This window comes from Nicotiana tomentosiformis, chromosome 7 (genome assembly GCF_000390325.3).
Source record: "Nicotiana tomentosiformis chromosome 7, ASM39032v3, whole genome shotgun sequence".
Taxonomy (NCBI): domain Eukaryota; kingdom Viridiplantae; phylum Streptophyta; class Magnoliopsida; order Solanales; family Solanaceae; genus Nicotiana; species Nicotiana tomentosiformis.
In genome coordinates, this window is record NC_090818.1 from 92,749,473 (window position 1) to 92,770,662 (window position 21,190).

Here is a 21,190-nt window from a genome sequence, read left to right on the forward strand (position 1 = left end):
CTCATATCTTAGAATCTATCCTCTATTTCATGATCTATTATGCAAACAGGCTTAAGGGCCGACCATTACCCCATAAATTGGGGACTGCCAACCGAAATATCAACGAGATCAAGCCCCACATAAGTCTACGGGCTACATCACTTCGAGTTCGAGCAAAACTCTCAGTCGACCATAATGCCTACGGGCTACATTACTTCGAGTTCGAGCAAACACTCACTCGACTACTAAGCCTACGGGCTACATTACTTCGAGTTCGAGCAAACACTCACTCGACTATAAAGCCTACGGGCTACATTACTCTGAGTTCGAGCAAACACTCACTCGACTATTAAGCCTAAAGGCTACTCTTACTTCGGGTTCGAGCAAACACTCACTCGACTACTAAGCCTACGGGCTACATTACTTCGAGTTTGAGTAAACACTCACTCGACCATAAAGCCTGCGGGCTACATTACTATGAGTTTGAGCAAACACTCACTCGACTATTAAGCCTAAAGGCTACTCTTACTTCGAGTTCGAGCTAACACTCACTCGACTACTAAGCCTAAGGGCTACTCTTACTTCGAGCTCGAGTAAACACTCGCTCGACCATAAAGCCTACAGGCTACATTACTTCAAGTTCTAGCAAACACTCACTCGACTATTAAGCCTAAGGGCCACTCTTACTTCGAGTTCGAGCTAACACTCACTCGACTACTAATCCTAAGGGCTATTCTTACTTCGAGCTCAAGCAAACACTCGCTCGACCATAAAGCCTAAGGGCCACTGTTACTTCGAGTTCGAGCAAACACTCACTCGACTGCTAAGCCTAAGGGCTACTCTTACTTCGAGCTCGAGCAAACACTCGCTCAACCATAAAGCCTACGGGCTACATTACTTCGAGTTCGAGCAAACATTCACTCGACTATTAAGCCTAAGGGCTACTCTTACATCGAGTTCGAGCAAACACTCACTTGACCGTAAAGCCTAAGGGCTACTCTTACTTCGAGTTCGAGCAATCACTCACTCGACCATAAAGCCTAAGGGCCACTCTTACTTCGAGTTCGAGCAAACTCTCACTCGACTGCTAAGCCTAAGGGATACTCTAACTTCGAGTGCGAGCAATCACTCACTCGACCATAAAGCCTAAGGGCCACTCTTACTTCGAGTTCGAGCAAACACTCGCTCGACTATTAAGCCTAAGGGCTACACTTACATCGAGTTTGAGCAAACACTCACTCGACCGTAAAGACTAAGGGCTACTCATACTTCGAGTTCGAGCAATCACTCACTCGACCATAAAGCCTAAGGGCCACTCTTACTTCGAGTTCGAGCTAACACTCACTCGACTATTAAGCCTAAGGGCTACTCTTACTTCGAGTTCGAGCAAATACTCACTTGGTTATAAGGACTACAAGGTCCGACTTCGATCAAATTGCCTAAAGCCCCGAACTTATGAAAACTTTCATAAGGCATGAATGAAACAAAATCTTCATAAGGCAGAGTATAAAACAAAGACAAGTTGGGAAAGGAAAAGATCTTTATATATATATAAGAGTATTTACAAGGTCTGATCAGGACCCTACACAAAAAGATCAAAATGGAAAAAACCCTAAGTTTCATGAATATCTCTCGGGGCAGTCTATTCTTCATCGGGCTCTTTCCCGCTCTCAGACCCACTATTGCTCTCATCATCATCATCATCATCAAAAGTCAGGGCTCCAGCATCGACTTCAATTTCTTTAGCCTTTATTATCTCTTCAGTAAGGTCAAAACCTCGAGCATGGATCTCCTCGAGGGTTTCCCTCCGAGATTGGCATTTGGCGAGTTCAGCAACCCAATGTGCTTGAGTTTGAGTGGTCTCGGCTACCTCTCTCGCTTGTACTTGGGCGGCTTCAGCATCGTTCCGATAGACAGCCACGATTGCATTCGCCTCGGCCTTTGCTTTCTCGACCTTAGAAAATTCGGAAGCCAACCGAGCTTCGAGCTCCTATATTTTTCTTGCTTGAGCCGAGCTCTTCTAATTCATGCCTTGAAGTTGACTTTCAGCCGATGATAATTGGGCTCGAGCAGTCTCTTTCTCTGCAGCAAGACGATCGATACCTTCTTTCCATCCCAAGGACTCCGCCTTTATCGTGTCGTCCTCCTCACGAAATTGCTCGATCCTCTCTATCTTCTGCTACAACTGTGAGATTGAAATGTTAGCAACCGTTCCCAAGTCGAGCCCATGAGCTTTTAAAATTTTCATTACCTGCTCGATCAGGTCTGTCTAATCTTGGTCAGCCTTGGCTAACTCAGCTCAAAGATCTTTGATCTCTTCCTCTTTCTGCCCACTAAGAAGTTTGAGGGCATTTCTCACCTCCAAAAGACCTCGGAAGTCGGCCTCACATCGGCCCAGCTCTGCCCGAGATTTGGAAAACGCCTCTTGATGAAGAGCTAAAGCCTATATGAAAAAGAGAAAACGTTATGCAGAAAATGGAAAAATATGACATCAACAAAGGGAATCGAGACTTACCCGATTCAGGGATCGTTGAGCCTCGAAGAAAAGACCCGATGCATCACTCGGGCCGGCAGCATCCTCGATACCGATAAACAAATCACAAAAGTGGTCCTCTCCCTCATAGGCCCCGTCAACATCGAGGGTCCCCAAAGCTCGGGCTTCCCGAATCGCCCCTTCGAAAAAAGCATGGAGAGTAGGCGAGTCTCCGATTACGAGATCCTCCCCGCTCTCAGACCGACTCTTACTCTCATCATCATCATCATCATCATCATCGGAAGTCGGGGCTCCAGCATCGGCTTCAAGTTCTTTAGCCTTTATTATCTCTTCGGTAAGGTTGAAACCTCGAGCATGGATCTCCTCGAGGGTTTCCCTCCGAGATTGGCATTTGGCGAGTTCAGCAACCCAATGTGCTCGAGTTTGAGCGGTCTCAGCTGCCTTTCTCGCTTGTACTTGGGCGGCTTAAGCATCGGCCCGATAGACGGCCATGATTGCATCCGCCTCGGCCTTTGCTTTCTCGGCCTTGGAAAATTCGGAAGCCAACTGAGCTTCGAGCTCCTCTATTTTTCTTTCTTGAGCCGAGCTCTTCTCATTCATGCCTTGAAGTTTACTTTCGACCGATGATAATTGGGCTTGAGTAGTCTCTTTCTCTGCAGCAAGATGATCCATACCTTCTTTCCATCCCAAGGACTCCGCCTTTATTGTGTCGACCTCCTCATGAAATTGCTCGATCCTCTCGATCTTCTGCTACAACTGTGAGTTTGAAATGTTATCCACCGTTCCCAAGTCGAGCCCATGAGCTTTTAAAATTTTCATTACCTGCTCGATCAGGTCTGTCTAATCTTGGCCAGCCTTGGCTAACTCGGCTCAAAGATCTTTGATCTCTTCCTCTTTCTGCCCACTAAGAAGTTTGAGGGCATTTCTCACCTCCAAAAGACCTCGGAAGTCGGCCTCACATCGGCTCAGCTCTGCCCGAGATTTGGAAAACACCTCTTGATGAAGAGCTAAAGCCTATATGAAAAGGAGAAAAAGTTATGCAGAAAATGGAAAAATATGACATCAACAAAGGGAATCGAGACTTACCCGATTCAGGGATCGTTGAGCCTCGAAGAAAAGACCTGATGCATCACTCGGGCCGGCAGCAACCTCGATACCGATAAACAAATCACAAAAGTGGTCCTCTCCCTAATAGGCCCTGTCAACATCGAGGGTCCCCAAAGCTCGGGCTTCCCGAATCGCCCCTTCGGAAAAAGCATGGAGAGTAGATGAGTCTCCGATTATGGGATCCTCCCCGCTCTCAGACCCACTCTTGCTCTCATCATCATCATCATCATCGGAAGCCGGGGCTCCAGCATCGGCTTCAAGTTCTTTAGCCTTTATTATCTCTTCGGTAAGGTTGAAACCTCGAGCATGGCTCTCCTCAAGGGTTTCCCTCCGAGATTGGCATTTGGCGAGTTCAGCAACCCAATGTGCTCGAGTTTGAGCGGTCTCGGTTGCTTCTCTCGCTTGTACTTGGGCGGCTTTAGCATCGGCCCGATAGACGGCCATGATTGTATCCGCCTCGGCCTTTGCTTTCTCGACCTTGGAAAATTCGGAAGCCAACCGAGCTTCGAGCTCCTCTATTTTTCTTGCTTGTGCCGAGCTCTTCTCCTTCATGCCTTGAAGTTGACTTTTGACCGATGATAATTGGGATCGAGCAGTCTCTTTCTCTGCAGCAAGACGATCCATGCCTTCTTTCCATCCCAAGGACTTTGCCTTTATTGTGTCGACCTCCTCACAAAATTGCTCGATCCTCTCTATCTTCTGCTACAACTGTGAGATTGAAATGTTAGCCACTGTTCCCAAGTCGAGCCCATGAGCTTTTAAAATTTTCATTGCCTGCTCGATCAGGTCTGTCTAATCTTGGTCAGCCTTGGCCAACTCGCCTCAAAGATCTTTGATCTCTTCCTCTTTCTGCCCACTAAGAAGTTTGAGGGCATTTCTCACCTCCGAAAGCCCTTGGAAGTCGGCCTCACATCGGCTCAGCTCTGCCCGAGACTTGGAAAATGCCTCTTGATGAAGAGCTAAAGCCTATATGAAAAAGAGAAAAAGTTAGGCATAAAATAGAAAAATATGACATCAACAAAGGGAATCGAGACGTACCCGATTCAGGGCTCGTTGAGCCTCGAAGAAAAGACCCGATGCGTCACTCGAGCCGGCAGCATCCTCAATACCGATAAACAAATCACGAAAGTGGTCCTCTCCCTCATGGGCCCCGTCAACCTCGAGGGTCCCCAATGCTCGGGCTTCTCGAATCGCCCCTTCGGAAAAAGCATAGACAGTAGGCGAGTCTCCGATTACGAGATCCTCCCCACTCTCAGACCCACTCTTGCTCTCATCATCATCATCATCATCATCGAAAGTTGGGGCTCCAGCATCGGCTTCAAGTTCTTTAGCCTTTTTTATGTCTTCGGTAAGGTCGAAACCTCGAGCATGGATCTCCTCGAGGGTTTCCCTCCGATATTGGCATTTGGTGAGTTCAGCAACCCAATGTGCTCGAGTTTTAGTGGTCTCGGCTGCCTCTCTCGCTTGTACTTGGGCGACTTCAGCATCGGCCCGATAGACGGCCATGATTGCATCCGCCTCGGCCTTGGAAAATTTGGAAGCCAACCGAGCTTCGAGCTCCTCTATTTTTCTTGCTTGAGCCGAGCTCTTCTCCTTCACGCCTTGAAGTTGACTTTTGACAAATGATAATTGGGCTCGAGCAGTTTCTTTCTCTGCAGCAAGATGATCCATACCTTCTTTCCATCTCAAGGACTCCGCCTTTATCGTGTCGACCTCCTCACGAAATTGCTCGATCCTCTCGATCTTCTGCTACAACTGTGAGATTGAAATGTTAGCCACCGTTCCCAAGTTGAGCCCATGAGCTTTTAAAATTTTCATTACCTGCTCGATAGAGGTTTGTCTAATCTTGGTAAGCCTTGGCCAACTCGGCTCGAAGATCTTTGATCTCTTCCTCTTTCTGCCTACTAAGAAGTTTGAGGGCATTTCTCACCTCCGAAAGCCCTCGGAAGTCGGTCTCACATCGGCTCAGCTCTGCCTGAGACTTGGAAAATGCCTCTTTATGAAGAGCTAAAGCCTATATGAAAAAGAGAAAGAGTTAGGCAGAAAATGGAAAAATATGACATCAACAAAGGGAATCGAGACTTACCCGATTCAGGGCTCGTTCAGCCTCGAAGAAAAGACCCGATGAGTCACTCGGGCCGGCAGCATCCTCGATACCGATAAACAAATCACGAAAGTGGTCCTCTCCCTCATGGGCCCCGTCAACCTCGAGGGTCCCCAAAGCTCGGGCTTCTCGAATCGCCCCTTCGGAAAAAGCATGGAGAGTAGGCGAGTCTCCGATTACGGGATCCTCCCCGCTCTCAGACCCACTCTTGCTCTCATCATCATCATCATCATCATCATCGAAAGCCGGGGCTCCAGCATCGGCTTCAAGTTCTTTAGCCTTTATTATCTCTTCGGTAAGGTCGAAACCTCGAGCATGGCTCTCTTCGAGGGTTTCCCTCCGAGATTGGCATTTGGCGAGTTCAGCAACCCAATGTGCTCGAGTTTGAGCGGTCTCGGCTGCCTCTCTCGCTTGTACTTGGGCGGCTTCAGCATCGGCCTGATAGATGGCCACGATTGCATCCGCCTCGGCCTTGGAAAATTCGGAAGCCAACCGAGCTTCGAGCTCCTCTATTTTTCTTGCTTGAGCCGAGCTCTTCACCTTCATGCCTTGAAGTTGACTTTCGACCGATGATAATTGGGCTCGAGCTGTCTCTTTCTCTGCAGCAAGACGATCTATACCTTCTTTCCATCCCAAGGACTCCGCCTTTATCGTGTCGACCTCCTCACGAAATTGCTCGATCCTCTCGATCTTCTGCTGCAACTGTGAGATTGAAATGTTAGCCATCGTTCCCAAGTCGAGCCCATGAGCTTTTAAAATTTTCATTACCTGCTCGATCAGGTCTGTCTAATCTTGGTCAGCCTTGGCTAACTCGGCTCGAATATCTTTGACCTCTTCCTCTTTCTACCCACTAAGAAGTTTGAGGGCATTTCTCACCTCCGAAAGCCCTAGGAAGTCGGCCTCACATCGGCTCAGCTCTGCCCGAGACTTGGAAAATGCCTCTTGATGAAGAGCTAAAGCCAATATGAAAAAGAGAAAAAATTAGGCATAAAATAGAAAAATATGACATCAACAATGGGAATCGAGACGTACCCGATTCAGGGCTCGTTGAGCCTCGAAGAAAAGTCCCGATGCGTCACTCGAGCCGGCAGCATCCTCGATACCGATAAACAAATCACGAAAGTGGTCCTCTCACTCATGGGCCCCGTCAACCTCGAGGGTCCCCAAAGCTCGGGCTTCTCGAATCGCCCCTTCGGAAAAAGCATAGACAGTAGGTGAGTCTCCGATTACGAGATCCTCCCCACTCTCAGACCCACTCTTGCTCTCATCATCATCATCATCGGAAGCCGGGGCTCCAGTATCGGCTTCAAGTTCTTTAGCCTTTATTATCTCTTCGGTAAGGGCGAAACCTCGAGCATGGATCTTCTCGAGGGTTTCCCTCCGAGATTGGCATTTGGTGAGTTCAGCAACCCAATGTGCTCGAGTTTTAGCGGTCTCGGCTGCCTCTCTCGCTTGTACTTGGGCGACTTCAGCATCGGCCCGATAGACGGACAAGATTGCATCCGCCTCGGCCTTGGAAAATTCGGAAGCCAACCGAGCTTCGAGCTCCTCTATTTTTCTTGCTTGAGCCGAGCTCTTCTCCTTCATACCTTGAAGTTGACTTTTGACAAATGATAATTGGGCTCGAGCAGTTTCTTTCTCTGCAGCAAGACGATCCATACCTTCTTTCCATCTCAAGGACTCCGCCTTTATCGTGTCGACCTCCTCACGAAATTGCTCGATCCTCTCGATCTTCTGCTACAACTGTGAGATTGAAATGTTAGCCACCGTTCCCAAGTCGAGCCCATGAGCTTTTAAAATTTTCATTACCTGCTCGATCAGGTTTGTCTAATCTTGGTAAGCCTTGGCCAACTCAGTTCGAAGATCTTTGATCTCTTCCTCTTTCTGCCTACTAAGAAGTTTGAGGGCATTTCTCACCTCCGAAAGCCCTCGGATGTCGGCCTCACATCGGCTCAGCTCTGCCTGAGACTTGGAAAACGCCTCTTTATGAAGAGCTAAAGCCTATATGAAAAAGAGAAAGAGTTAGGTAGAAAATGGAAAAATATGACATCAACAAAGGGAATCGAGACTTACCCGATTCAGGGCTCGTTGAGCCTCGAAGAAAAGACCCAATGAGTCACTCGGGCCGGCAGCATCCTCGATACCAATAAACAAATCACGAAAGTGGTCCTCTCCCTCATGGGCCCCGTCAACCTCGAGGGTCCCCAAAGCTCGGGCTTCTCGAATCGCCCCTTCGGAAAAAGCATGGAGAGTAGGCGAGTCTCAGATTACGGGATCCTCCCCACTCTCAGACCCACTCTTGCTCTCATCATCATCATCATCATCATCATCGAAAGTCGGGGCTCCAGCATCGGCTTCAAGTTCTTTAGCCTTTATTATCTCTTCGGTAAGGTCGAAACCTCGAGCATGGCTCTCCTCGAGGGTTTTCCTCCGAGATTGGCATTTGGCGAGTTCAGCAACCCAATGTGCTCGAGTTTGAGCGGTCTCGGCTGCCTCTCTCTCTTGTACTTGGGCGGCTTCAGCATCGGCCTGATAGACGGCCACGATTGCATCCGCCTCGGCCTTGGAAAATTCGGAAGCCAACCGAGCTTCGAGCTCCTCTATTTTTCTTGCTTGAGCCGAGCTCTTCTCCTTCATGCCTTGAAGTTGACTTTCGACCGATGATAATTGGGCTCGAGCTGTCTCTTTCTCTGCAGCAAGACGATCTATACCTTCTTTCTATCCCAAGGACTCCGCCTTTATCGTGTCGACCTCCTCACGAAATTGCTCGATCCTCTCGATCTTCTGCTGCAACTGTGAGATTGAAATGTTAGCCATCGTTCCCAAGTCGAGCCCATGAGCTTTTAAAATTTTCATTACCTGCTCGATCAGGTCTGTCTAATCTTGGTCAGCCTTGGCTAACTCGGCTTGAATATCTTTGACCTCTTCCTCTTTCTACCCACTAAGAAGTTTGAGGGCATTTCTCACCTCCGAAAGCCCTAGGAAGTCGGCCTCACATCGGCTCAGCTCTGCCCGAGACTTAGAAAATGCCTCTTGATGAAGAGCTAAAGCCTATATGAAAAAGAGAAAAAGTTAGTCAGAAAATGGAAAAATATGACATCAACAAAGGGAATTGAGACTTACCTGATTCAAGGCTCGTTGCGCCTCGAAGAAAAGACCCGATGCATCACTCGGGCCGGCAGCATCCTCGATACCAATAAACAAATCATGAAAGTGGTCCTCTCCCTCATGGGCCCCGTCAACCTCGAGGGTCCCCAAAGATCGGGCTTCCCGAATCGCCCCTTCGGAAAAAGCATGGAGAGTAGGCGAGTCTCCGATTACTATTGCCCCAAGCGAGTCGCTTGGGGCATTCTCCTCAGTTCGAAGTGCTTCAGGGCTAGCCCCTTCAGATATACCCACCGTTTGTTGACTTCGGTGGGAGGCATCCTCGATCTCCAACAACTCGGGGACTTTGCCCGAGTCCTTCTCCGATATCCCCTCAGTTTGAGACGGAGCCTCATCAACCGCCATCGACCCAGCTGCCTTTGGGGCATCGATGGGTTTCAGCACTCGGGCCACCAATATGGAGTCGTCGTTTTATTCTTCTTCTTCTTCTTATTCTTCGTCTTCATCCCTTAGAGGCCGAACAGATTCTTTGATCAAAGGGATGGTATTCATCCTCGGCTTACGAGCCGTCCTTGTCTTAAGTTTTGGATCCTCGGAAGTAGAGGCCCTTTTTCTCTTGTTGTCCTTCGCTGGTTTCGGAACCGAGGCCGAAGTCTCTTCTTCGCCAGACGGGGGCCTCATGACCGCATCTTTGCCCCGGCCTACACACAAGAAAATTGGTTAAGTATAAAAAAGACATCTTGTTCGAATCATCGAAGACATGGGAAAGAGGCTTACCATGAGTTTTAGCCTCCCATCGGCCCTTTGATAAGTCGCGCCACGAGCACTTGGCATATGTGGAGGTCGAAGTTAGGTCCCGTAACCAACTCTTAAGGTTAGGAATAACACCGAGCATCCAAGCAACCGTTACACCACGGAAAAGGATATCGGTGAGAAAGAAACAAAGGAGCAAAACAATATGAGCTAACAATAGAATTATACTTACGCTTCATGTTCCATTCCTCGGGAAATGGCATCTTCTCGACCGGGATTAGGTCGGAAGTCTTCACTCGAAACAACCTGCCCATCCAGCCTCGGTCCTTGTCCTCGTCTATGCTCGAGAATAGTACTTTGTTAGCCTGGCACTGGAGTTTCATTAACCCGCCTCGATAGAGGCGGAGGCTGTACAATCTGATAAGATGGTCGAGGGTGAAAGGCATCCCCTCGACTTTGTTCACGAAGAAGCGGATCAAAATAATGATTCGCCAAAAAGAAGGATGGATTTGGCCTAGGGTTGTTTGGTATTGGCGGCAAAAATCGATGACAACTGGGTCGAGGGGGCCCAACGTGAAAGGGTAAGTATAAACACTTAAAAACCCTTTCACATGAGTAGTAATATCTTCTTCGGGAGCCGGGATTATCACTTCTTTGTTCTCCCAGTTGCAATCTTTCCTTACCTGTTTAAGATATCCCTCAGTTATTGAGTACATGTACCTCGATACTGGATCGTATCGACCGGGAACCGGCGAAGCTTTGTCGATCTTAAAATCAGAGGTAAGAATACACACCCCGGGAACATAATCCTTGGGTCGTGGCTCCACCGGTGTTTTGTCGCCGGCGGCCCGCGAAGAAGAAGCTTTTTCTTTTTGAGGAACGGTTTTTGACATTTTTGCCATTTGGATTTGAAGATTAAAGATAGAGGAAGATGACAAGATTTGGTGTTCTAAAGAGGGATTTTGCAGTAAAAATCACAGATTTACAGATGAAGAACTTAGAAGATGCGAAAAAGAACTTAGAAGATTCGGAGATTAGAGGTGTAAAAGTAAAAAATGGTAAAAAGATGAGCTATTTATAGGGTTGGCAATGACGGTTCAATATCAGCAATGGCCGACCATCGTCTGACACGCATTTAATGCATTGGTAACTGAACCGACGGAACATCTATCACATACGTCATGGTCGGGCTCGATGCAAACATCAGTGTATATCTAGTCATGCCGTTGGAAAATCATGTCGTTTCTCGCCACATCCTTCCCGAGAAATGAGGGGACTATCTGTATACGGTCAAAACTGATTTCGACCTTCGTATGATTGGTCAAGATTGGAACATAATAGACCAAAGAGCATCTTCATAATATCGAGATGAGATTTGAAGCCAGGTTACCGAGCTCGAGTTTCAGGAACCGATCAAATACCGAGCTCGAAGTTATTATCGAGCTCGAGTCTAAATCGAACTATGATGTGAAGCGATGTCATCGAGTTTAAGAGCCATAGATCGACCAATATCGAGCCCGAGTCGATACCGAGCCCTGAGTCAATATCGAGCTCGAGTTAATATCGAGCTCTAAATCTGGAAATCGACCAATACCAAATCCGATCAAGATCGAGCCAAGAGACAAGAGCCGTTACAACCGCACTAAGGGAGAGAATCTCGGCGGGAATTAGAAAAAAATTAATCTATCATGGGATCTCCACTATGTATTTTTATTTATATATAAAGTAGGATCCCTCCACTATAAGAGGGATGCATATTATTTCTGTAGGGGAGGAGACATTAAGGCACTCATACACTCTCAAATTCAGATATTATTGATATTCATAGAGAAATACAATAGAGATTATCCTTTATGAGCTTCACACATAAATCATTCTCCAATCAATTTGGTTTGTATTTAATTCTTTACAGTCAATATTTGACATATTTTTACTTACTTTTCTGATTTGTACCAAGTTATACCACGCACCCTTAGAATTGCGTATAAAATCAACTCTATCCGTTTTTCGGGTAAACAGATATATTGAGATCTTCAAAAAGTTCTCATAGATGTTCTTTTTTTATTAACAAGTTATATAATTAGTTTTTAGGTGTATTTGTTTTGTTTGTTATGGTCATCATCCACAATTTATTACTAAAAAATTAAAATTTAAAATCGTAACAATAAATTTTAAATTGTGACCTCTTGACCCGTCCAAAGTCAACAAAATTGCACATACACCAAGGATTATGGTAAAATAAATTAAAAAAATTTATCCTTAATCAAAGGTCTCCGATTTAAATTTTACGAATAAAAAATATTCTCATAGAAAACATTTCCCTTTTTAATAAGTCTTATGCGGATCCAAATTAAGTGGGACTCAAAATGCAAATATCAAACACCAAAAACGCACATCACAAAAAGCCAATTAGTTAGTCAAGAGAGAAAGAAAGGTCTCTTGTCTTTTTTCCAAAGCATCCTCAACTAACAATGTCCAAATCCTCTAATGTCTTAATGCTAATAATATTCCAAAGTGTTCTCAGTGCTCTCCACGTGTTTAATTCCCATTTGGTGTACTTTAAACGTGCTTTCTTTTTAATATTCACATTTATTCCCCAACTTTTCTCTCTCTCCACTCGGAAAATAGACTCTCCCAGAATATCTTCACAGGAACGCCATTTCAATTGTAGATAAGAGCTTGAAGTACAAAAACAAAGTTAACCCACCACCCCCCGTTTTCAAACCCACCCCTATCCCCCCCAAAAAGGGGACCAAAAGACAAAAAAAGAAGAGTAAAGATCAAAGCTTTATAGGGGGTCTTTAGAGTTGCTTGTTAGGTCCTTATCTATGCATGAAATTTGTATTAATAGTATACATATTTTTTTATATATTTTCTTTTAGCTGCCACTATAAGTTTCTTTTTTAGCTCCTCTTGTTGCTTCCTTTGAAGGTTCTTGCTTTTATTTTTGGGGGTTGTTTTAATCTGCACACTATCCAAAGACTGCTAGTTTCTTGATTTTAGTTTAAAAATCAATTCTTTCTTTTTTTCTTTTTCAAGAAAAGGGTTATCTTTTTATGTGATTCTCGAGTTTCTTTTGCATTTTTAGATCTTTTGGGTGTTTGAAGTTTTGAATGAAAGTGAAATTTTGGAGGCATATTTTGGTTATAAATTCTTGGACTTGTTGGTGGACTTATTAGGAAGTTAAAAGGAAGAAGCTTTGCTTATGAGGGTTCAAGTGTTTTCTAGGATCAAATATTCATATTGTAACATGAGAAGAGAGTATTGACTTTTTGAGTGATGGGGACAGAATGGTTATTTGCAAGTAATTTGTAGGATCAAAGGGTTGAGGTGAGGATGAGGCATTCAGGGATAATCTGATTGAGAATTTTGCAACCATGAGTTGCAGTGAGAAGAGTAGAGAAAGAGAAGAGGAAGAAAATCCTGTTGGTAGTGTACAGAAATACGTTGAAGGCGTATCGCGAAATGGATCATCAGTAGTACCCTCAAATCAATTATCTATTGATGAGAGAGTGTTGGTGGATCCAAAACAACTCTTTATCGGAACCAAAATTGGTGAGGGAGCTCATGGAAAAGTTTATGAAGGAAGGTATGTAACGCCTTTCGTGCAATGTTACCCATCATTTTTTTTAATGTAGTGTTGATCGTCATTGTTGTTCTGCCACTTACTTGAAAATTGTGATGCTGTTACTTGTGGATTTTATTTTAGGTGATTGACCAGTGTTACTGTTCCATTGGTTTACTAGTTAGGTAAATGCTATCTTAGTCAGAAAATGTAACATGAGAGTTTGCTTGCCATTTGAGATTGATATATTCGTTGGGTCTTATATAGTAACTGAGAGTAACTATTTTCTTCCTATGGTTTTTTCTAGTTTGGCTATTTTCATTTTGTCTTGAGAAGCCGTCAAACACAACAATTTCTGTCATTTAAACAACATGAAGATCGAAAATATTTGTGCTTTTTGTTATATTTTGGATTATCTGTTGTCTGGTTTTATTGTACATTTTCCATTTATCGGAAAAAATGCTTCATGTCTCTCCAGGTATGGTGATCAAATTGTTGCGATAAAAGTTCTAAATGGCGGTAAAACCTCGGAAGAAAGAGCTTCACTTGGAAGCCGTTTTGTTCGGGAGGTTGTTATGATGTCAAGAGTAAAACATGAGAATCTTGTAAAAGTAAGTATCGTTTTCTTTCTCTTCCGACTTCACTAGACTCCAAAATAGTACTATTCTGTTTATCTTTTCAAAGTGCTTTTAACTTCCCTTGAGCAGCTTTCTTTTGTTAAGTTTAGCAAGCCATATGGTGTTAGCTAGTAAATTCTGATTTCTTGTTTGCAGTTTATTGGAGCTTGCAAGGATCCTTTAATGGTTATAGTGACAGAGCTGCTGCCTGGAATGTCCCTTCGGAAGTACTTAGTCAGCATTCGTCCAAAAGTGCTTGACCTTCATGTCGCCTTAAATTATGCGCTTGACATTGCTCGGGCCATGGAATGTTTACATGCCAATGGCATTATACATAGAGATCTAAAACCTGGTACCACTTGGCTAGCCGAGCTGTACAAGACTTTTTTTTCTTTTTGTTATTGTAGTTATCCACTGAAATGTTAAACAGGCCAAATATTATGGTTTTGGCCTATATTCTTTTATCCATCAATATTTTACTGCTGGAATAGTTCTTTTTCTGGGTTATCTTTTCATTTTATGTTGGCTCTTCTATGGTCAGTAATCTAAGTACCATTGAAGGAAGAAGTTATTAGTGCAGACATTGTGGTATATATTTCACTTCATTGCTTGCCATCTCAAATCTTTCTTCCTTTTGTAAAAAGAATCTCAATATATAGGGAAGCCAAAATTGGATAGCAAACTCATTCTTAGTTGATGTACGGGTCAGTTTATGCTGCTAACTTGGAGTTTTATTCTTAAGTTGCCATCACTCTCTTATTACCATTCCTATTTCATATTTTAGTCTGCTTTCTTTTTTTAATTGTTTCCTGTCTAACAAAGGGCACATCTGGAAATGTCATTTATGCAGACAATTTGTTGCTCACGGCCAATCAGAAGTCTGTGAAGCTTGCAGATTTTGGGCTAGCTAGGGAAGAGACCCTCACTGAGATGATGACGGCAGAAACTGGGACGTACCGGTGGATGGCACCTGAGGTTTGTATCTAATTTAGCCATCTGTTATTCAAGCACCATCTTTTCAGGAGTGAACCGTGTAATTTCCTCCACTAGACATGCCAATAAACATCACTTCAAATGTAGCCGGTTATTATTATTTTATACCTATTTATGTATCAATATCTTTCTGTATGGAGGATTAAATTATTGGTAATATCAACTTGCATGGTTGAATAGAATGGTTAGGGGCAGCAACTATGATTCCACTAATGAAACGTGAGCAGATTTACATATTTGCATTTTCTCATCTCATAGATTAGTAAAGGCTGGTAATTATGATGAGGAGTAGGATTATGTACCTACTGGCTACTGCATAGGAATATATGCTCAAGTATTGACCCATCAGAATTATTTGCAAGATAGAGATGAAAAGTGTCAAAGAGTGAATAGATGATTTGACAACCAAAGTGATTTCCTATTTATCCGTTTACCCACCTCTAGAAATAGTATTATGTAAAAGGAGTTTCCTTAACTTATATTTAAAAGGAAATCTATGTCCCATGGCCTTGGTCTAGTGGCAAGAACTAAGAACAAATTGGGTGATGTGTGGGTTAGGCGCATGTCACAGTTCTGGAACTGTGACATACAAAAGCATGATATTTAAGTGGGGAAGGGTAGGGGGGGGGGGGGGGGGGAGCCCATTATCCGCAAGTCTCGAACTGTGCACCATTGTGCATGTCACAGTTCCAGTGACATACAAAAGCATGATATTTAAGTGGGGAAGGGTAGGGGGGGGGGGGAGCCCATTATCCGCAAGTCTCGAACTGTGCACCATTGTCCCTGGGGAATCTTCCCAAATTTCTCTTATGTTCTTCTGAATTACAATATTATGATCTTGATCTGAAGCAAGCCTGGAACTGTTTCCATTTTTAACTTTCAAAGGGATAAACGGAGTACTTTGGTTTGATGATATTCATATCCAATTTATTATCTTTAAGGCTGTTCTATGTTGCTGTCATTGCTTTTCCAGTCGCCTTTATAAACTACTATCCTTCCTGTTTAATTTGGTAGTTTGGTGCCTCAAAAGTCATAATTATTTTGTGATACTGCTATTGGAATTCCGCAATGAACTCCTGGTAGTCTACTATATATTTTATGATATAAAGGTGTGCACTAATGCCTTGATGATCAAAGTTCAAATCTTTTGTCGTTTGTCTCTTATAATTTTTCTTTATAATATATTCTTACTTGGGTCACTTTCAATACCTTTTAAATGGTTTATCCTGAATTTTCAAGTTTCTCAATTATCTGAATTATTTCTTTTGGCAGTTGTACAGCACTGTCACATTGCGTCAGGGGGAGAAGAAGCATTACAATAACAAGGTTGATGTTTATAGTTTTGGTATTGTCTTGTGGGAATTATTGACGAATCGCATGCCATTCGAAGGAATGTCGAATTTGCAAGCTGCTTATGCTGCTGCTTTCAAGGTACGTAGGGTCTTTCTGTCTTCATATTATTTATTGCAGTACAATGAGGTATGCTATTTGTTATTTTTGATTATGACTGTAAAAGAGCCAACCCTTTGGATTAACTTCATTAAGAAATCCCACGCCTCGAGCTTGGCTTGCTCGAGAATTGGAAAGCCTTGATCTACGATTCAGTTTTAGCTTGTGAAAAAAGAATGTAGAAGATGCTGACTCCTTTATAAATTTGTGGCAATTCATTGAATTAAAAATATAATCCCCCCCCCCCCCCCCCCAAACAACCAAAAAAAAATTACAGATGCTGTCTCTTTGACCCAAAATTTAGATCTGGGTTTAAACAATTAGATTTAATAAAATAAAGTCAATCTTAGCCAATATTAATATTCAAAAGATATATTAACCGATTTTGTAGCAAGATAGTACGTATATTATCTAAGTAGCAATAAATGATGATAACACTGGCAATATTCAATGACCCAAAAATGAAGGAGATAACATTAAATAACAATAAATAGCAATGAATGGTATTTAAGTAAATAAGAACATGTGAGTCATTCGAAAAGGGTGAGATTCGTGGGTATTCTTTCTGACAATGATGAATGATTGATGAGCCTTTGAATATTCGGATTATCTTGGATCGTGGGGGAAAAGTTAGACAAGAATCTCAAGAAAAATGTATATTTTGTATGTGTGCAATAAAGCAAGATTCTTCAGAGAATGCCAATGTGTTGTCTTACAAATGAGTATTCAATGTCCCCTATAACTATGTCTCTTTCTATTTATGAGGGAACATGTGCCAAAAAACCCTAATAGTACAGATACAGAAAATATCCACTGGAATATTCTCTTTATAGTCTTGTTCTAAAACTAGCCGTTATTACTTTGTTTAAGACGAGTGCTCGTCCTCGACCTTGATCTACATTGACTCCTCGACCCCGACCTTCATCTCTTGTGAGATCACTTCAATCTCGAACATGCCTTTTATCGAAGTCATTCTATGACACGTGGCAGCCCTTGAAGGCTCTCTTAATGCTGATATGGTATGAACTTAAACTAAGATAATTTTTAGCCCATACACTGTTATTGAACTTCTTATCAGATCTCCACATCCAGATTAACAACTTATGTGGTTGACAATGGCTGCCAATAAAGAGTGTTAAAGATGGTTCGGGAAGAACTACTCATTTTTAAAGGTAAAGATATCAATCTCATTAATGGGTGCCAAGGGGGTAAAACATACAGTAACACAATTGAATGATTATATCCTCCCCAAAACAGTAAGCTTTACAAGTTTAGCTCATCCACTTCCACAAGGTTAACAGATCACAAGAAGAAGGGTGGTTGTCCTTGCTCCAGGGTAGAAAAATTGAGTTATCGGATACTCCCGGGTCTTGGGTTCAACGGCAAAAGTAATACATCGCGGGATGTATGGTAGGTGTACGTCATGAGTATGACTCCTGGCTATTGAACCCAATCTGGTGTTTAAGTGGAGAACAGTACAAGGCGGGTCCATTATCTACAGAGTTTCAAAACTGAACTTGGATTTATCGGTATCAAGATTTTAAAAAAGATTGAGTTATCAGATATTTAGATCTTTCATTGGTACTTTCACTTGAAGCATTCTTCTGTTTCCTCTCCAACAATTTATTCCAATTTAAACATTTTTGAAATTTAGTTCCAAATTTTTCTATTTCTGCCGAGTAACAACCACTCCAGCTAACTGAAAAGTCCTTTGCAATGAGGGGAATCACGGTAATGCCACTAAAGGAGAGGAAAAAATGTCCAACACTCAGCCGACACCTGTGTTTTATATGGAGGGAAATATGATTGACTGTTTTCTTAGCTGGTATTAGAACAATGCATCTACAGATAATGCAGTGTTCCCGTGTTGCTATAGCCTATATATAATGAAAATACCTCACTTTCTCTCTTAAAGGAAAGGAATTATTCAACGTAAAGTTGCTGTCTTTGAATCCTTAGGAGTTCTTCAAACGATCATATTTTGGTTACTTCTGGCTGATATTATGAGAACCAGATAACTAGACCTGCATATGTCAAGAAGCTTAATGTTGTGCCTTGAGATCAGAGTATCACTGAGGTTGTGACAAGAGTCTGGTTCCTTTGATCTCAGCTCCATTTGCCATGAATATTTTTAGCTTGAGTAGAGATAAATGGAAGACTAGAGATCCTCTAGTTCTAGACAACCTTTAGCCTGTCGTAAAAGACTAATTTTTTTAATAATTGGAAGTGGAATGATTACAGAGGATTCATTTCTTTTATCACTGAGAAATTCTCGAAGGATAGTGATGCACGGTTCGAAACTCGGTGGATATTGGGCAATTTCCTTTTAACTTTTTCTACTTAAATACCAGGCTTTTATCTCAACAGGATTCGAACCTGTGACGTGTGCTTAACTCACACATCACAGTTGTGTTCCTACGACTAGACCAAAGCCCTGGAGGCGGTTACAATGATTCATATAACTCTTCTCAACTAATTTAGGATTGAAGCATGGTTGATTGGTTGTTGATTTATTAGTCTTTTTAGTGGGGCTAGGAGATGAAACAGAAGGGTGGTGGCGAGAGTGATTTCGTTGGTCGAGGCCTTTTAAACAATGGAGTTTGGAGAAAGAAAGAAAGAGTGCGATCCAATGAAGGGTGGTGGCTTGGATTAGCAAGAGACAAGATAATAGAGGATCTGAAAATAAGTGTGTGATGTATCAGAGTTATGGTAAGTTGTACTGTGGGGCTTGTGTATATAAAAGGGTCAGACTCTAAGTAGGCGTTTGGACATAAGAATTGTAAAATTCCAAAAACTGGTAAAAAAAAAATTTCAAGTGAAAATGGTATTTGAAATTTAGAGTTGTGTTTGGACATAAATTTCAGTTTGGGTTGTTTTTGAAGTTTTGTGAGTGATTTGAGTGAAAATTTTGAAAAACAGTTTTTTGGAGTTTTTCAAATTTTCGAAAATTTTCAAAATGCATATTCAAGTGAAAATTGAAAATTTTATGAACAAATGCTGATTTCGAAAAAAAAGTGAAATTTTTTTGGAAAAAAAATAAAAAATTATGTCCAAACGGGCTCTAAATTACTTCACATGAAAATACAGATGGAGAGTAACCAAACTAATGGAAATTCAAGAGGCACTCAAGCTGGTCCGCGTAGGCCGTAGGGCTATGTTGCTTGGACTCTCCAACTACTGCCGCTGTGCCTCACCCATGTCGGATCCTCCAAAAATGCACTCAATAGCATTTTTGAAGAGTCCGAGCAACATAGGTGTAGGGCTTCATGGCTTTGATCTTGACAAAGCTATATGTAAGTGAGCCACACTCAATTTTTTCGCAACTTGGCCTGGTTCACTGGCAGCGATACCCTTAAAAGGTTCTCAAGCACTAGGTGGTCTAGAAAAAGGAGGCATGACACAAGCATCAGTTCTGTATGCTGACGTCAAATAACATTTTACTGCCTCAAACAAAAGAGAGTGTTAATAAATATATACTCAATGGTGCTGAGACATAAAATGTTGCTTCGCTAGTTCCTCTTTGCCAGCTACTTGCAAGTACTAGATTATATATATCTATGTGTTACTCCATCCTGATAAACTTCTCCTAATTTTCTTTTGGCATTGCATCGATATGTTGTCCACTTTCCTTATTAAATATCACAAGAAATTTTAGGGGGCTAACGTTTATTCTCATAACAATACACTTTACCCTAGTTTTCTATGATGCAAATATAATTTAAGCCAAACTTTCAACACTTCTCTCATGCCAAGTCAAAGTTGACAAGCAAATTTGGATGGAGAAGTAAATGCATCAGGAATGAGCTCAAATGCCCAAATATCCTTGGTTTATGAATGTAGCAAAAATTTTAATTGAAATGCTATCACATGGTGTACGTAATTTGCCTTGTACCAAGGTCGTGATTGCTTCAGAGGATTCTCTTCTCTTGATTAGCTAGGTTTCATAACTCTTGTTGCAAAAGTCATAGTCAACATTCCTTGGCTTCCATGCATTACATTAAGGTTGTATATGAGGGTAACTGAGGTAAAATTGTGCTCTTAGATGGGATGTGGTAATCCCCTTTCTTTTTTTATAATGGTGGTGCAGTTTCTAATATTTGACTCTGAAGGGTGTAAGCTAAACTATCATTTGCATTTGGCTTTTTCTATGAAGTCATTTACTGGACTTCTTCTGAGTTTGTTTTATGTATTAAATTGGTTTATATGAAATGGAAATGCAGCAAGAGAGACCTAGTCTTCCAGAAGATATTTCTGCTGACATGGCATTTATCATACAATCATGTTGGGTGGAAGACCCTAATATGCGACCAAGCTTCAGCCAGATAATCCGGATGCTTACTGCGTATCTCTTCACACTTCCACCGCCCACACCATCCGTACCACTAACAGATTCTGTGGAGCAGACGGTTGCCAGCAATGGTACCATTGTTGAGTTTTCTGCACGAGCTAGGGGAAAATTTGCTTTCCTTCGCCAACTTTTTGCTGCAAAGAAGGCCAAGAACTAACTCACAGTAAGCTGGCAAAACTTTCAACACTTTACGCGATAGGACATCTTCCCAAGCAGAGGGATGACAAGTGTTGAACAGAAACAATGTTAGTCGATTAACAAAGGAACAAAAACAAGTAGTTAATGTCATTGTAAAGTAAGTTTGTTACCTGTACTTTCTTGTTCATATCCAATCCTCTCATTTATATGGGAATCTCTGTAGTAGTAGGCCGTATAGTAACAGTTTTCTTTTGCATTTATCACTTAACAATATGTGTTGCTCTTCAGAATGTTATCCATCTTAAGCTAATTTTTAAAGAATGTCACACTCCTAATTTGAATTAAGATATTGGTAGGCCCTCTGAATGATTGTTATTTTCATACTGTATAATTCTCTTCTTTGTGGGATCTTTTTCCCACAAACCACCAGAAGTAGAATGTCATAATTGTTTCAGAGCGATTCTTTATTGTGTTATTATTAGAAGGTGACTAAGGATGAAACATCGTGAGAACATAGTTTTTCTGCATCCGTTTTTGA

At 42.4% G+C, this 21,190-nt stretch overlaps 3 protein-coding genes across 3 annotated transcripts; 1 reads left to right on the forward strand and 2 right to left on the reverse strand.

Annotated features, from left to right (window-relative positions):
- Nucleotides 1–3,661: 3,661 nt before the first annotated feature.
- On the reverse strand, nt 3,662–4,204 carry LOC138896011 (KNR4/SMI1 homolog). Its single transcript, XM_070180785.1, has one exon. It carries the CDS (start codon nt 4,202–4,204, stop codon nt 3,662–3,664), a length of 543 nt encoding a protein of 180 aa, XP_070036886.1.
- Nucleotides 4,205–5,420: 1,216 nt separating this feature from the next.
- On the reverse strand, nt 5,421–6,410 carry LOC138896012 (uncharacterized). Its single transcript, XM_070180786.1, has 2 exons — nt 6,102–6,410; nt 5,421–5,594 (listed from the first exon to the last, which is right to left on the reverse strand). Exons 1-2 carry the CDS (start codon nt 6,408–6,410, stop codon nt 5,421–5,423), a joined length of 483 nt encoding a protein of 160 aa, XP_070036887.1.
- Nucleotides 6,411–12,153: 5,743 nt separating this feature from the next.
- LOC104091876 (serine/threonine-protein kinase STY13) lies at nt 12,154–20,997 on the forward strand. The gene is made up of 6 exons (XM_009597323.4): nt 12,154–13,131; nt 13,586–13,718; nt 13,881–14,076; nt 14,575–14,699; nt 15,990–16,148; nt 20,387–20,997. The coding sequence occupies exons 1-6, from the start codon at nt 12,920–12,922 to the stop codon at nt 20,669–20,671; spliced, it is 1,110 nt and encodes a 369-aa protein (XP_009595618.1). The 5' UTR covers nt 12,154–12,919; the 3' UTR covers nt 20,672–20,997.
- Nucleotides 20,998–21,190: the final 193 nt, after the last annotated feature.